Source organism: Oncorhynchus tshawytscha, linkage group LG15 (assembly GCF_018296145.1).
Source record: "Oncorhynchus tshawytscha isolate Ot180627B linkage group LG15, Otsh_v2.0, whole genome shotgun sequence".
NCBI classification, from domain to species: Eukaryota; Metazoa; Chordata; class Actinopteri; order Salmoniformes; family Salmonidae; genus Oncorhynchus; species Oncorhynchus tshawytscha.
The window spans coordinates 26,229,148-26,247,012 of NC_056443.1; the positions used below are offsets into that span (position 1 = coordinate 26,229,148).

The window sequence follows — 17,865 nt, forward strand, 5'->3', positions numbered from 1 at the left end:
TCAACGAGGAAAGAATGGTGGTCACAAACAAAAACCCTCTTTGACTTTTACTTCTGCGTTGTCTTCTTCTTCTGTTTGCATCAGCAGGTAGCGAGCCCATAAACATAACACAGTGCCCATATTCATTTTTGATCATTACCTCATCATTCAAATCATATCAAACTTTTTCACATAATTCACATAGAACATTTTACAAAAGTAAATCCATCACACAGCTATTCATCTGAAACCCACAGTATGAATGATTCAGAGTTGCTTTGCTTTCCTAAAAGTGTTGTCCACATCCTGCCTTTTTACTCCCACCTTCTGACAGAAGATCTCTTAGCTCTAATTTCTTTCAGTTTTTGTCCAGCTTTCTTACTTTGGGGGAGCTGGGATCCAATAGTGGGCTAGGATGCAATGGTGGGCTTCTGTCAAGTCCTACTGGGTCGCTGCTTAAGGATGAGCGGTGGCTGGAGGTATTGTTTTGATTATCTGGAGGTTCACAGGGAATGTCGAGACCTTTTAGGTTGGTCTCAGTGCCAAAAGGTTTGAGATTCACTGGTTTAGAGTCACTCTCTCTGTTCTCCACAGTCTGAGTTTGGGGAAGAGTCAAGGACTGAAGTGGGTCCTCTTGATCACATTCACTTTTCACACAGGAAGGAGTGAATATGAACTCTATGATATCAGGCTCCAGCACTTGAAGCTGCTCTTCCTCCTGACTGGTCCTGAGTTCCTCTTTAATCTGTGTGGGCTCTGGTTCTTCCTGCCCCAGACTGGAACTCCACTCCTGCTTACAGTGCTGCTGCTCAGAGGAAATCTCCTCTTCAGAGACAGCGAGAGAGGACTGGAGGGAGTCTGGAGGGAAGGAGAGGAGGAGCAGACGTTATCTATATTCCACAGAATGAAACAGAACACTTGAATTATAGATCTCTATGAACTTTACAGCCTTTAGACATGCTTGGGTGCAGATATCTAGGTATTTCCTCTCGATGACACAAGCACTATAGGGCTTGGGCTCTAATGCCTACTATGGAACACACTGCGGTCAATGTGTCCAAAAGTCCAGACACTGTAACCTTTAATAATCCACAAACTTAGAAACTCTACATTCATATCACCCCAAAATAATTTGATCAAATACAAATTATACACTTACTGTGCGCCCACAGATGATTTTTGCATTGCACATTTACCTGAACTACGACACTTCCTGAGCTAATATGGAAACATGGGAGGGAATTTTTAAAAAGTTGGCTCAAATCTTTTGTAATTTTCTTTTGCCATTTTAGGATGCTAATTAAGTTGTGTTGAAGGTCTCCAAAACCATATTGCAAACAAGTATAAATTGTACTTAGACCATTTCATGCTTATCCCCTCAGCGAATCAAAAGGAAGATTCAATGTATGTCTCCAATGAAATGCATTGGAGTAGGGATGTTGAACATTCAGCCTGCTGCACAGTCATATGGAAGCTCTAGTCTAGAGCACCTGGTTAAATTGTGGTTAGGCTTTTTTTAAAACTCTGTCTATAGTTACAGTAGTAAGAAATATGTAATAGTTGTAAAAATAAAAACATCTGAGTGTGCTTGATTTAATATCATCCTAAATTGAAATAGTAAATGATTTTGACATTTAATTATTTTATATTTCGCAACTTTCCCCATGTTGTTACTACATTACACAGAGTAACATTTTCACCATTGTCAAGAGAATTTTCAATCCCAATGATAATAACAATCAATAGCTTTGACTAATCCCGAGGTTTGTAAGACCATGGGTATAATAATAATTAGTCAAAGACTCAGTTTATGCAAAAGGCTAGTACAGTTTATTCAGAGAACGTTCTAAAGTCAAGAATACAAAGACATCCATTTTATAGCTGCGCACATACTTCCACACAAACAGTAGATATCCTACGCACATACATACACACAAACAGTAGGTGAGTTTTATCCTTCTCCACAGTTCTCACCACTTTGTATCACTACCCAGCCAACAGTTCCATTCCCCCGAGATTAGAGACCTTGAGAAGTACTCCCTGTCCTCTCCCAAGTCTCTCAGAGGCCTAGCCAGTTTGAATTGTTCTTCTGTATTTTACTAGGCACACACACACACACGCTCCTAAGCTACGCCTTGCTCAGACAGTCTGTGTTTTTCCACTATACTGATACATTGTTTAACCTGATTCCGACTAAAACTACACACATCATCAGATTATAATTTTATGACTCTAATCAATTTCATACAGTTATAAGCTTTCAGAGTGGAATTATTTTATCAACCACACAAGAATGACAGGAAATACACATCGTTTTTTTTACCTCAGATTGGTGATGTTAGTATAAAAGTTTATAGTCATCACGATGACACACAATTGATTGCCTAATTCAGATCAATATCTTTGTTATTGTGCCAGTGTTTGTCATAAGCGCCTGTCGGTAATGGGACTTAGAATGCAGCTGTAAATAAATGCAGCTATAAATATCTCTGGCCTCAATACAATACATGGACGAGGGTCAAACTATCACTCAAATGAGAGCCAACACTAGTAGCTATTTAGAAATGTATATGCAGTGATGATTCTGCGAAATTAATTAGTATAAATACTGCTGTTAAAATTGTGTTATAACTTTGTAATTATATTATTTAATTGAGCATATATATTCAGTTACTACCTATCCTGAATTATAATGCTATTTACTTTCCTCATGAGAATGGATACAGACTATACCATATAGACATACTGACAAGCTGAATGTGCTTTGTACATTAAGTTATACCAGCTCCAGTACAGAGATGAGAGACTCAGGTGACTTACTAAACATCTAAACACAATTAACAATTGAAACAATTAACACAGCAGACAAAAACAAGGTTTGACCACTCTCTCAAAAATGGCTTCACTCCAGCTCCTCAAAAGAGGCAAAGGCAGTCTTTTTCTTGTTGTCAACTGCCTCCACATAAACTGTGTTCTGTTGATTATTGTTGCCGTAGCAATAGCAACAATGAAAGTGTGTCGCATTTCAACAACTGAAGCCACACGTTATGATCGTGAACTCTGAAAGAGAGGAATAACAGTAAAGTAACAAGTTATACAACTTAATTAAATACACCGATGTCACTGAAAAAACAGGGCAAATCAAAAAACGTGAACGTCAAATATATTCAATAAACAAAGAAATAAATAGTTTATTGAATAATTTCATTATTGTATACAGTGGGGGGTATTTAATCCCCTGCTGATTTTGTACGTTTGCCCACTGACAAAGAAATTATCAGTCTATAATTTTAATGGTAGGTTTATTTGAACAGTAAGAGACAGAATAACAACAACAAAAAAATCCAGAAAAACACATGTCAAAAATGTTATAAATTGATTTGCATTTTAATGAGGGAAATAAGTTTTTGACCCCTCTCAATCAGAAAGATTTCTTGCTCCCAGGTGTCTTTTATACGGGTAACGAGCTGAGGTTAGGAGCACACTCTTAAAGGGAGTGCTCTTAATCTCAGCTTGTTACCTGTATAAAAGTCACCTGTCCACAGAAGCAATCAATCAGATTCCAAACTCTCTACCATGGCCAAGACCAAAGAGCTCTCCAAGGATGTCAGGGACAAGATTGTTGACCTACACAAGGCTGGAATGGGCTACAAGACCATCGCCAAGCAGCTTGGTGAGAAGGTGACGACAGTTGGTGCGATTATTCGCAAATGGAAGAAACACAAAATAACTGTCAATCTCCCTCGGCCTGGGGCTCCATGCAAGATCTCACCTCCTGGAGTTGAAATGATCATGAGAACGGTGAGGAATCAGTCCAGAACTACACAGGAGGATCTTGTCAATGATCTCAAGGCAGCTGGGACCATAGTCACCAAGAAAACAGTTGGTAACACACTACGCTGTGAAGGACTGAAATCTGGCAGTGCCCGCAATGTCCCCCTGCTCAAGAAAACTCATATACATGCCCGTCTGAAGTTTGCCAATAAACATCTGAATGATTCAGAGGACAACTGGGTGAAAGTGTTGTGATCAGATGAGACCAAAATGGAGCTCTTTGGCATCAACTCAACTTGCCGTGTTTGGAGGAGGAATGCTGCCTATGACCCCAAGAACACCATCCCCACCGTCAAACATGGAGGTGGAAACATTATGCTTTGGGGGTGTTTTTCTGCTAAGGGGACAGGACAACTTCACCGCATCAAAGGGACGATGGACAGGGCCATGTACCGTCAAATCTTGGGTGAGAACCTCCTTCCCTCAGCCAGGGCATTGAAAATGGGTCGTGAATGGGTATTCCAGCATGACAATGACCCAAAACACACAGCCAAGGCAACAAAGGAGTGGCTCAAGAAGAAGCACATTAAGGTCCTGGAGTGGCCTAGCCAGTCTCCAGACCGTAATCCCATAGAAAATCTGTGGAGGGAGCTGAAGGTTCGAGTTGCCAAACGTCAGCCTCAACCTTAATGGACTTGGAGAAGATGTGCAAAGAGGAGTGGGACAAAATCCCTCCTGAGATGTGTGCAAACCTGGTGGCCAACTACAAGAAACGTCTGACCACTGTGATTGCCAACAAGAGTTTTGCCACCAAGTACTAAATCATGTTTTGCAGAGGGTCAAATACTTATTTCCCTCATTAAAATGCAAATCAATTTATAACATTTTTGACATGCGTTTTTCTGGATTTTTTTGTTGTTATTCTGTCTCTCACTGTTCAAATAAACCTACCATTAAAATTATAGACTGATAATTTTTTTGTCAGTGGGCAAACGTACAAGATCAGCAGGGGATCAAATACTTTTTCACTCACTGTATACTGTGTGTATGCTGTGTAGACTCGCTATGTGTAACTTAGGAAATGGCCGTCGGCATCAATGATACACATGTAGAGCCAGCCAAACACAAGGCATTGAAGAAACACAGAAAATCAACGATCAAATCGATTACATAACTGTCCATGTAAACCTAGCCTTCCTGCTCAAATAGGCAAATTTGTCCAAATAATATTCACTTACTGTAAGAAATTAGCTAGCTCACGTGCAAATGGGTGCTAATCAACTCTATGCTAACATCGGTGCAGTAGTTGGTTATATAAAAATATACCACTGCACTGGTATGACATGAATATTAAAGTACATTATGCCTTATTTTATTTATTAAATTTAGTTTATTGCAAAAATAATAATATTACACATCAATACAGGGACAATCCTGTGAATACAATGAAAAATATGAAATAATAGAACACCAGGCAAACCCCCCCGAAGAAAGAATAATTCAGGACATCATTAATATGTGACAAGGCAATGAGACATTAATAGACATGACTTTGAATCATTTATCCTACTTTAAGTTTCAAAAGTTTGAGGGTTTATAAAATTGTAAAAAAAATAAAAATAATCACCTTTACTTAACAAGGTAGGCTAGTTGAGAATAAGTTCTCATTTACAACTGCGACCTGGCCAAGATAAAGCAAAGCAGTGTGACACAAACAGTGTCGTAACAGAGTTACACATGGAATAAACAAACAAACACAATAGAAAAATAGTTAAATGAAAAGAAAAAAAGATTTTTTCCACCCCATTTACATTTGTGAATATAATAGTTATGATCGGAATAACGAAGATGAGCATAATGCCATTTCACATCAAAGGTGAACAGTTGAAGTCGGAAGTTTACATACACTGTTGGAGTCATTAAAATTAATTTTTCAACCACTCCACAAATTTCTTGTTAACAAACTATATTTTGCAAGTTGATTTGGACAGCTTGGAAAATTCCAGAAAATAATGCCATGGCTTTGGAAGCTTCTGATAGGCTAATTGACATCATTTGAGTTAATTGGATGACTGTGTATGTATTTCAAGGCCGACCTTCAAACTCAGTGCCTCTTGTCGTAGCAGAATCAGAATTAGTTAGGTAACATTGATAAATAAGATGTTTTATCTATTTTCATAAATATGCTTATGTGGGAAAAAGTCACTTGGGGCCCAGAGAGGGGAGAGGTCAGGATTGTCTTCATATATGAGGGTATCTGTTAAACCATGTGAAGGGCTCCACAATGTCTGTACACCAGTCACTCCCTACTTTTCCCATTGGGGGGAGGAGTATGGCAGTGTCTGGAACCATTGTATGTCCCCTCTGATGTTGCCCTTATCTTGACCTAGAGGCTCACTCCTCTCCGTGAGCTTGTCCAGGAGGGGTTGGATTTGAGATGGGATAATATCTAGAATTGACAATTGATATATGCCATTGGATGAGGTAATGTTTTAGTGATAGGAAGTACCAAGAACGAGAAGTAGAACCTCTTCTAAGTGAGAACTGAACAATAATGTATAGCTAATGCCATCTGGTGTCGTGTCTTTACTATCATTAAATTGAAGACTTAGTTTTTATCAAAGATTCCTGTAGTTAGTATTACGCTATTAAACTGAATAATCATGTAACTGTAATTAACTAGGAAGTTGGGGCACCAAGGAAAGTATTCAGATTAAAGTTATAATTTCCCAATATAACCTTTCAGATATTTTCATATCTGATCAATAGTCTTCTGATTAATGATTTATTTAAACTCATGTTAGTCTCATTCCAAACGTCGTAAATTGTTGGATATCTGCACGAACCCAGTCTTCACTATGAGTCATCCATACATCAACTGTCTTAAATAATTTATTTATTACTAACTAAGTAATTCACAGAAATGCATAAACAAACATGGTAAATGTGGTTACATGAAATGATAGGAAAATGTGCCTAGTGGGCTGAACCGGCATGGCGGCTTGTTAGACAAAGGAGAAGTGGGGGTCGACTAAGAAGTCACTACAGAGTTAATAATTATAACAATTGAAATGCTAATCCTTTACACATGAACACTCACTCATTCGGGAACAATTGCAATGAATCAATATATTTACGCTCAGATTTTTTTGCAGACCTCCACAAGTCTGGTTCATCCTTGGGAGCAATTTCCAAATGCCTGAAGGTACCATATTCATCTGTACAAACAATAGTACGACAGTATAAACACCATGGGATCACTCAGCCGTCATGCCGCTCAGAAAGCTTACCAGAAACATTTGACCCACTGAGCAGCAAAAGGGGGACAAGGAGGTGGAGACTTTCTTGTTTCGTCTTTCTTTTATCCTCTTTGTACTGTCTTGTTAAAAATAACGCCGTCTTGTAACTGCTGTGAAAGAAAATAATTTGTCCTCACAGTTAATCAACACTAATCCATTGAACAAGTTTACAGGTTAAAGAAACCAAAAGGATATTTTATAATTTGAGTGAACTATCAGTCATTCTAGCAGTGACTCAATGATTATGTCCACAGAGTAGGAAAGGCTCACCTATGAAAATTATCACAAAAATCAGGCATACCAGTCCAGGCAAGGTCAGATGAATCCAAGTCCAACAGCCTGATAAGATTCATCACAGGTTAAATATAATATAGTATTACATTCACACAGAGGATCTACTCCTAACATTTGAACAGAAATGTCCTGTAAAAACCTGCTCTGTTTAAGTCATCTGTAGGTGTCTTCTAACTAGGCTGTTTTTCTGACCATCTTTGCTTTTAGTTATTTTGCATCACTTTGTGACTGGTGCTGATGTATAGGGCTTTATACATTGGATTGATTGATTGATCGATCTCACCTGGGCCGATAATGCTCTTGTGGATGTACAGACCTTGCAGGAGACGTGTGACACTCTACAGGAATATATTGCGCACCCCGAGTCCTGAGGGGAGGGCCGCAGCCGGACGAAGGCTGCCACAGAGTGAGTATTGTCATGATGTTGGAGGTGACTAGAGCGCAAGATGTTCCCCAGCTTCTCAGGCCGTTGACCACTGCTAGTCTCCTTGAAAAGGTCAATCTCCACATCCAGGGGTAAAAGCCATTAGCCTCACACACTACGCTGGGGATCTGCTCCTCCTTTGTGGTCAAGGAAACATCAGGAGGCTCTGAGGGAGAAGAGTGAAACACAAAAGATGGGCATCTAGTGTCTGCCATGCACCTGTGTGATTATTTAAAGTTGCAATTCCTCAAGTCATTAAGACATTTTCAATGATTTCAATTCACTTCCTGATTTGACTGAATTGAAAACTAAATTGACCCCAACACAGTGAGCTGCCTCCCTCATACCCCCAGAGGTCTCACCTATGATGTGCAGCGCAATGTCCACACTCCCGTTGAGTGGGGGTACGCGGACGGAACACACGTACGTCCCCTCACTGCTCACCTTGGTGATGGGCACAGTCAGGAGGCATCCCCCGGCAATGCCCTTCACTGCCACCCCGCTGCCCTCTGTCTGACCTGAGCGGCTGGAGTAGCTGAACAGCTTGGTCCGGCGCCCTCCACGCCGCTGAAAATGCCACTCGACTGTAAGGTGAGGGACCTTGTGGTCCACGGCAAACTGACAGTGCAGGGTCGTCTCTTTCTGCAGGCCCACCCGCACGGATGGAGAGCGGGTCATAAGCACCATCACAGCTACATAAAGACAGGCCACAGGGAGAGTGTGAGGAAGGTAAGGGCAATAGAGGAGAGGTACACAGACAGATCTTAGGTTGGACCACTGCCATACATACCTGTATAAAATCATAGACATAAGAGTATATGTTAAAGTGTATGCTGTATTTGTATGTACACTGCTCAAAAAAATAAAGGGAACACTTAAACAACACAATGTAACTCCAAGTCAATCACACTTCAGTGAAATCAAACTGTCCACTTAGGAAGCAACACTGATTGACAATACATTTCACATGCTGTTGTGCAAATGGAATGGACAACAGGTGGAAATTATAGGCAATTAGCAAGATACCCCCAATAATGGAGTGGTTCTGCAGGTGGTGAACACAGACCACTTCTCAGTTCCTATGCTTCCTGGCTGATGTTTTGGTCACTTTTGAATGCTGGCGGTGCTTTCACTCTAGTGGTAGCATGAGACGGAGTCCACAACCCACACAAGTGGCTCAGGTAGTGCAGCTCATTCAGGATGGCACATCAATGCGAGCTGTGGCAAGAAGGTTTGCTGTGTCTGTCAGCGTAGTGTCCAGAGCATGGAGGCACTACCAGGAGACAGGCCAGTACATCAGGAGACGTGGAGGAGGCCGTAGGAGGGCAACAACCCAGCAGCAGGACCGCTACCTCCACCTTTGTGCAAGGAGGAGCAGGAGGAGCACTGCCAGAGCCCTGCAAAATGACCTCCAGCAGGCCACAAATGTGACAGAGTCTGGAGACGCCGTGGAGAACGTTCTGCTGCCTGCAACATCCTCCAGCATGACCGGTTTGGCGGTGGGTCAGTCATGGTGTGGGGTGGCATTTCTTTGGGGGCTGCACAGCCCTCCATGTGCTCGCCAGAGGTAGCCTGACTGCCATTAGGTACCGAGATAAGATCCTCAGACCCCTTGTGAGACCATATGCTGGTGCGGTTGGCCCTGGGTTCCTCCTAATGCAAGACAATGCTAGACCTCATGTGGCTGGAGTGTGTCAGCAGTTCCTGCAAGAGGAAGGCTTTGATGCTATGGACTGGCCCGTCCGTTCCCCATACCTGAATCCAATTGAGCACATCTGGGACACCATGTCTCGCTCCATCCACCAACGCCACGTTGCACCACAGACTGTCCAGGAGTTGGCGGATACTTTAGTCCAGGTCTGGGAGGAGATCCCTCAGGAGACCATCCGCTACCTCATCAGGAGCATGCCCAGGCATTGTAGGGGGTCATACAGGCATGTGGAGGCCACACACACTTCTGAGCCTCATTTTGACTTGTTTTAAGGACATTACATCAATGTTGGATCAGACTGTAGTGTGGTTTTCCACTTTAATTTTGACTGTGACTCCAGATCCAGACCTCCATGGGTTGATAAATTTGATTTCCATTGATAATTTGTGTGTGATTTTGTTGTCAGCACATTCAACTATGTAAAGAAAAAGTATTTAATAAGAATATTTCATTCATTCAGATCTAGGATGTGTTATTTTAGTGTTCCCTTGAATTTTTTGAGCAGTGTATGTCCACAATACAAAAGAAATCCATTGGTCTGCACCATACCTGAGGCACTGATTTTTCTTTAACTCCGATGGTGAGCCAGCTGAAGAAGTCTGGCTGGTGGGCCGACATGGTCGTGGCAGGGGTGACTCTGAGAAAGGAGGTGATGTTGAAGAGGCCTGCGGTGTGCCGCAGTGTGCAGGTGAACCAGATGTCGTGCCCCATTCCTCCCAGGCTTGGCCAGCGCACACGGCTCATCCCTTTGCTGTACCTGTGGATGTCACACTGCAGTCGATCCACCGGACCCTCCACAAACTTCCTCATATCCACCTTAGATGCTGGGGAAGATATATCTGGGTTAGAATTCCAACAAACACAAGTAGCAGAAAAACAATGACTTTGTATCTAAGTTGTTTCTCTTACTCAGGGTTGTTGTGGTAGAAAATGTGTGGATAATCCCAGAGCCCTACACTCTTTGAAAAAGGGTTCCAAAAGGGTTATTTGGCTGTCCCCATAGGACCGTGGTGGCCAACAGGGCGACGATGAAGCCAACGATAAAGGCTTTCGCTCCTTTTTCCCCCGCTGTTGGCATTAGGTGCAAGTGATTCAGATGACCTGTGCACCGGGTAAGCAACACGTTCCCATTTTTAACCCTTTAATGTCACACCGGGTATGTGTGTCTAAATCGAGTGTGCCTACTGCGCTGGCCAATTATTTGACAGTGTCTCTGTGGTCATTGTTTTAAATGTTTAATTCAGCACTGTCACTGTTTTTAATCAACACTATTACAAAACAAACTATTCTCTGTACTTCCACTCACGCTACAATGTACAGTGCCTTGCGAAAGTATTCGGCCCCCTTGAACTTTGCGACCTTTTGCCACATTTCAGGCTTCAAACATAAAGATATAAAACTGTATTTTTTGTGAAGAATCAACAACAAGTGGGACACAATCATGAAGTGGAACAACATTTATTGGATATTTCAAACTTTTTTAACAAATCAAAAACTGAAAAATTGGGCGTGCAAAATTATTCAGCCCCCTTAAGTTAATACTTTGTAGCGCCACCTTTTTCTGCGATTACAGCTGTAAGTCGCTTGGGGTATGTCTCTATCAGTTTTGCACATCGAGAGACTGAAATTTTTTCCCATTCCTCCTTGCAAAACAGCTCGAGCTCAGTGAGGTTGGATGGAGAGCATTTGTGAACAGCAGTTTTCAGTTCTTTCCACAGATTCTCGATTGGATTCAGGTCTGGACTTTGACTTGGCCATTCTAACACCTGGATATGTTTATTTTTGAACCATTCCATTGTAGATTTTGCTTTATGTTTTGGATCATTGTCTTGTTGGAAGACAAATCTCCGTCCCAGTCTCAGGTCTTTTGCAGACTCCATCAGGTTTTCTTCCAGAATGGTCCTGTATTTGGCTCCATCCATCTTCCCATCAATTTTAACCATCTTCCCTGTCCCTGCTGAAGAAAAGCAGGCCCAAACCATGATGCTGCCACCACCATGTTTGACAGTGGGGATGGTGTGTTCAGGGTGATGAGCTGTGTTGCTTTTACGCCAAACATAACGTTTTGCATTGCTGCCAAAAAGTTCAATTTTGGTTTCATCTGACCAGAGCACCTTCTTCCACATGTTTGGTGTGTCTCCCAGGTGGCTTGTGGCAAACTTTAAACAACACTTTTTATGGATATCTTTAAGAAATGGCTTTCTTCTTGCCACTCTTCCATAAAGGCCAGATTTGTGCAATATACGACTGATTGTTGTCCTATGGACAGAGTCTCCCACCTCAGCTGTAGATCTGACATCTTCCGTCAAGATAGAACTGCTAAAGGGGAGGAGTTGCAGTCTACTGCAGAGATAGCCTGCAAAGTAATGTCATACTTTCCAGGTCCATACCCAAACAGTTCGAACTACTAATTTTGAAAATTACTCTCTCCAGAAATAAGTCTCTCACTGTTGCCGCCTGCTACCGTCCCCCTCAGCCCCCAGCTGTGCCCTGGACACCATTTGTGAATTGATCGCCCCCATCTAGCCTCAGAGTTTGTTCTGTTAGGTGACCTAAACTGGGATATGCTTAACACCCCGCCAGTCCTACAATCTAAGCTAGATGCCCTCAATCTCACACAAATCATCAAGGAACCCACCAGGTACAACCCTAACTCTGTAAACAAGGGCACCCTCATAGACGTCATCCTGACCAACTGGCCCTCCAAATACACCTCCGCTGTCTTCAACCAGGATCTCAGCGATCACTGCCTCATTGCCTGTATCCGCTACAGAGCCGCAGTCAAACGACCACCCCTCATCACTGTCAAACGCTCCCTAAAACACTTCTGTGAGCAGGCCTTTCTAATCGACCTGGCCCGGGTATCCTGGAAGGACATTGACCTCATCCCGTCAGTTGAGGATGCCTGGTCATTCTTTAAAAGTAACTTCCTCACCATTTTAGATAAGCATGCTCCGTTCAAAAAATGCAGAACTAAGAACAGATACAGTCCTTGGTTCACCCCAGACCTGACTGCCCTCGACCAGCACAAAAACATCCTGTGGCGGACTGCAATAGCATCGAATAGTCCCCGGGATATGCAACTGTTCAGGGAAGTCCGTAACCAATACACGCAGTCAGTCAGGAAAGCTAAGGCCAGCTTCTTCAGGCAGAAGTTTGCATCATGTAGCTCCAACTCCAAAAAGTTCTGGGACACTGTGAAGTCCATGGAGAACAAGAGCACCTCCTCCCAGCTGCCCACTGCACTGAGGCTAGGTAACACGGTCACCACCGATAAATCCATGATTATCGAAAACTTCAATAAGCATTTCTCAACGGCTGGCCATGCCTTCCGCCTGGCTACTCCAACCTCGGCCAACAGCTCTGCCCCCCGGCAGCTCCTCGCCCAAGCCTCTCCAGGTTCTCCTTTACCCAAATCCAGATAGCAGATGTTCTGAAAGAGCTGCAAAACCTGGACCCGTACAAATCAGCTGGGCTTGACAATCTGGACCCCCTATTTCTGAAACTTTCCGCCGCCATTGTCGCAACCCCTATTACCAGCCTGTTCAACCTCTCTTTCATATCGTCTGAGATCCCCAAGGATTGAAAGCTGCCGCAGTCATCCCCCCTCTTCAAAGGGGAGACACCCTGGACCCAAACTGTTACAGACCTATATCCATCCTGCCCTGCCTATCTAAGGTCTTCGAAAGCCAAGTCAACAAACAGGTCACTGACCATCTCGAATCCCACCGTACCTTCTCCGCTGTGCAATCTGGTTTCCGAGCCGGTCACGGGTGCACCTCAGCAACACTCAAGGTACTAAACGATATCATAACCGCCATCGATAAAAGACAGTACTGTGCAGCCGTCTTCATTGACCTTGCCAAGGCTTTCGACTCTGTCAATCACCATATTCTTATCGGCAGACTCAGTAGCCTCGGTTTTTCGGATGACTGCCTTGCCTGGTTCACCAATTACTTTGCAGACAGAGTTCAGTGTGTCAAATCGGAGGGCATGCTGTCCGGTCCTCTGGCAGTCTCTATGGGGGTGCCACAGGGTTCAATTCTCGGGCCGACTCTTTTCTCTGTATATATCAATGACGTTGCTCTTGCTGCGGGCGATTCCCTGATCCACCTCTACGCAGACGACACCATTCTATATACTTTCGGCCCGTCATTGGACACTGTGCTATCCAACCTCCAAACAAGCTTCAATGCCATACAACACTCCTTCCGTGGCCTCCAACTGCTCTTAAACGCTAGTAAAACCAAATGCATGCTTTTCAACCGATCGCTGCCTGCACCCGCATGCCCGACTAGCATCACCACCCTGGATGGTTCCGACCTTGAATATGTGGACATCTATAAGTACCTAGGTGTCTGGCTAGACTGCAAACTCTCCTTCCAGACTCATATCAAACATCTCCAATCGAAAATCAAATCAAGAGTCGGCTTTCTATTCCGTAACAAAGCCTCCTTCACTCACGCCGCCAAGCTTACCCTAGTAAAACTGACTATCCTTCCGATCCTCGACTTCGGCGATGTCATCTACAAAATGGCTTCCAACACTCTACTCAGCAAACTGGATGCAGTCTATCACAGTGCCATCCGTTTTGTCACTAAAGCACCTTATACCACCCACCACTGCGACCTGTATGCTCTAGTCGGCTGGCCCTCATTACATATTCGTCGCCAGACCCACTGGCTCCAGGTCATCTACAAGTCCATGCTAGGTAAAGCTCCGCCTTATCTCAGTTCACTGGTCACGATGGCAACACCCATCCGTAGCACGCGCTCCCGCAGGTGTATCTCACTGATCATCCCTAAAGCCAACACCTCATTTGGCCGCCTTTCGTTCCAGTACTCTGCTGCCTGTGACTGGAACGAATTGCAAAAATCGCTGAAGTTGGAGACTTTTATCTCCCTCACCAACTTCAAACATCAGCTATCTGAGCAGCTAACCGATCGCTGCTGCTGTACATAGTCTATTGGTAAATATCCCACCCATTTTCACCTACCTCATCCCCATACTGTTTTTATTTATCTACTTGCTCTTTTGCACACCAATATCTCTACCTGTACATGACCATCTGATCATTTATCACTCCAGTGTTAATCTGCAAAATTGTAATTATTCGCCTACCTCCTCATGCCTTTTGCACACATTGTATATAGACTCCCCCTTTGTTTTCTACTGTGTTATTGACTTGTTAATAGTTTATTCCATGTGTAACTCTGTGTTGTCTGCTCACACTGCTATGCTTTATCTTGGCCAGGTCGCAGTTGCAAATGAGAACTTGTTCTCAACTGGCCTACCTGGTTAAATAAAGGTGAAATAAAAAAAAAAAAAAAAAAAAAAAATCTCTGCCGTTCATCCAGAGTGATCATGGGCCTCTTGGCTGCATCTCTGATCAGTCTTCTCCTTGTATGAGCTGAAAGTTTAGAGGGACGGCCAGGTCTTGGTAGATTTGCAGTGGTCTGATTCTCCTTCCATTTCAATATTATCGCTTGCACAGTGCTCCTTGGGATGTTTAAAGCTTGGGAAATCTTTTTGTATCCAAATCCGGCTTTAAACTTCTTCACAACAGTATCTCGGACCTGCCTGGTGTGTTCCTTGTTCTTCATGATGCTCTCTGCGCTTTTAACGGACCTCTGAGACTATCACAGTGCAGGTGCATTTATACGGAGACTTGATTACACACAGGTGGATTGTATTTATCATCATTAGTCATTTAGGTCAACATTGGATCATTCAGAGATCCTCACTGAACTTCTGGAGAGAGTTTGCTGCACTGAAAGTAAAGGGGCTGAATAATTTAGCACGCCCAATTTTTCAGTTTTGATTTGTTAAAAAAGTTTGAAATATCCAATAAATGTCGTTCCACTTCATGATTGTGTCCCACTTGTTGATTCTTCACAAAAATACAGTTTTATATCTTTATGTTTGAAGCCTGAAATGTGGCAAAAGGTCGCAAAGTTCAAGGGGGCGAATACTTTCGCAAGGCACTGTATGAGTAGCCAAGTGTATCGATAGCTCTACATTTTTCCTATTATTAGCAGCTCACGTGTTTATTTTAATATCGAGGAATATTTCACATTCTCTTGTCAAAGGAACGACAGAAGTTTGTGCATGAGGCAGATGTGGTGCTACTCAGTTTCGCCATTGTTTGGAAGACGGTGTCCCCCACTCTGTTCAGTCTCACCGGAGGCCTCTCCTTAGACTAATGGCGTGTTCATAAAAACTGGGAACTCAGAAATGCCAGATTTCTGTGTGTTCAAGACAACTGGGAAGTCGGGGAAAAAGTGATCCTACTGGGAAAAATAGTTTTGAAAGGTCATCTAACTCGGAATTCAAGTTGGAACCTCGGGCATCTTTCATGAGCTCCGACTTTCCGACCTTGAAGATCCCTAAAGTCTAGATTTGACCCCCCCATCAGTCCAGTAAAATAAAAAGCTAATTATTTACATTTATGCTACGCAAGTGCTACAACAACTGATCTATTTTGTTATCAAAGCTTGAGTTTTGAAATATAATATGGTCTAAGAATAACAATATTGCCAGGCATAGAGCTAATATGCTGTGATCACGTATATTAGTCCTACAGCCCAAACATAATGCCCACAGAACAGTTTATAGGTTAATGTTATTTTGTTTAAAATTCAAATTTTAAAAAATCAGAGCAGTGATCTTGACTCCTCATAAAAGTTTTGTGAACACTGCCATAGGACTAGGAGAACCCTTCTTGGTTTCAGATACAACTCTTTTGGCTTCTGTGTAGAACCCTCTGGGGAAAGGGTTCTAACTGGAACCAAAAAGGGTTCTTCAAAGGGTTGTCATATAGGGAAAGACTTAGAAAAAAGGTGCTAAGAGTGTATAAACCATACCAATCGCTCTGGATAAACCCTAATGCAAAACACACAGCGTAATAGGTGGGTAAAGTAATGACAAAAATAAACATAGTATTTGAGTTTAGGCTCCACGGATCTGACTCACCTGCAACAAGGAATGTGATTGAGTCAGACAACAAAGCGCTGTTCCCGAGTTGTCAAACTGCAACACGGCATCTCTGTGGCTGTTATTACTTTCAATGTGTCCCTCAGCATTTGTCCATACATACTCATCTGTCAGTCGACAGCGCAGCCATTGCACCTGTAGGAATCCTAGCACACCTGGGAAGAATATAGAATGGTGCTGAGCGATTAAACGGCATTTAATTTCGGTTGTTTTATGTATGGTTAGTATACAATTTATACCTTTTTCCTAATTTACTAATTTACCGACGTTGGATTAATTACTTGAAATCCATTTAGATTTTTTGTTCAGCGCATAAACGTAGTAATTAACCATAAAAAAACATAATTCATTGCGGCAGTTTATTCCTGCTCAAACGGATCAGAGAGGAAAGAGGCGAAGCGAGAGGTTTCACTCTCGGCAAAATCTGTCCAAAACAAACCCAATGGGTTTCCTATGGGTTTCTACCTAGCTTGTCGCATGCCTTCCCGTCTTTGGGACAACGCCTCCCATTGTTAGGGCGGAGACATGAGCGTCTCGTTATTATATAATGATATATAACTATGTTACAATATAATGATCTTTGGACGTAAGGTTAGCGATACACACAGACCGTCTGAAAGAGGAATGTACACAACACAACGATGAGAAGGACAGAGACAGTTCGTGAAAGTATGATTTATCTACTTTGAAGAACTAGTCAAATGATTTCTTGAGACAACTCTGCAGCATAATTAGGCAGGCTAGCTAAATAGGATAACTACGGTATGGGGAGGACATCATGTTAGATGGCCTGGCTGGGTGACTGTTACTGTCTGAGCAGAGTTGATTACTTTAAGGAATGACAAATAATAAAGTCACCAAAGAAAAACTAGTAATATACACAAAATAAATATTGTATTATTTCATAGTCATTTCCTATTTTGCTATTGATGTCTACCCAATGTTTTGGCAATTGAATGTTCATTATTTTCATTTAAATGCTCTATTTTACAATGCATTTTATGTTTTTTAAAATCGAAAACCATTATATATTGTTTTTAATAATCAACAAACCGACCTAAAAAAACAAACAGTAATCGCTCAACACTAATAGGGAGGTTGTGAACCGCCACAACAGGGATGAAAGATAGAATAAAGGGTAAACAGAAAATAATAATATTAATAACATAATATATGTTCTAATTTACCTGCATATGGAATTAAACAAAGGAGAACAGTGAAGATTTTCATGTTGTTCAATATCTCCTCTCTCGTTGCAAATGAAACAAGTTAAACTAGTTTTAGAAGTTTTACTTTCATTTCTACCACCATAGTTTGCATAGCATAGATAGATTGAACCTAGATCTTTGGCTAGAGGCAGAGCGTCATAAATTGTGCGACTTTACGGAAGA

At 42.3% G+C, this 17,865-nt stretch overlaps 1 protein-coding gene and 1 long non-coding RNA gene across 2 annotated transcripts; both read right to left on the bottom strand.

Moving 5' to 3' along the window:
- Positions 1 to 6,904: 6,904 nt before the first annotated feature.
- Positions 6,905 to 7,670, bottom strand: LOC121839403. Its single transcript, XR_006078943.1, has 3 exons — positions 7,630 to 7,670; positions 7,323 to 7,391; positions 6,905 to 7,162 (listed from the first exon to the last, which is right to left on the bottom strand). It is a non-coding gene; the product is annotated as an uncharacterized LOC121839403 (long non-coding RNA).
- A 3-nt stretch (positions 7,671 to 7,673) lies between these two features.
- Positions 7,674 to 17,810, bottom strand: LOC121839346 (tapasin-related protein-like; the record flags this gene model as incomplete). The annotated part of the gene is made up of 5 exons (XM_042297808.1): positions 17,662 to 17,810; positions 16,454 to 16,629; positions 10,031 to 10,305; positions 8,133 to 8,462; positions 7,674 to 7,936 (listed from the first exon to the last, which is right to left on the bottom strand). Coding segments are annotated over exons 4-5 (588 nt in total), but the record flags the coding sequence as incomplete, so codon positions are not given.
- Between the last annotated feature and the right edge of the window lie 55 nt (positions 17,811 to 17,865).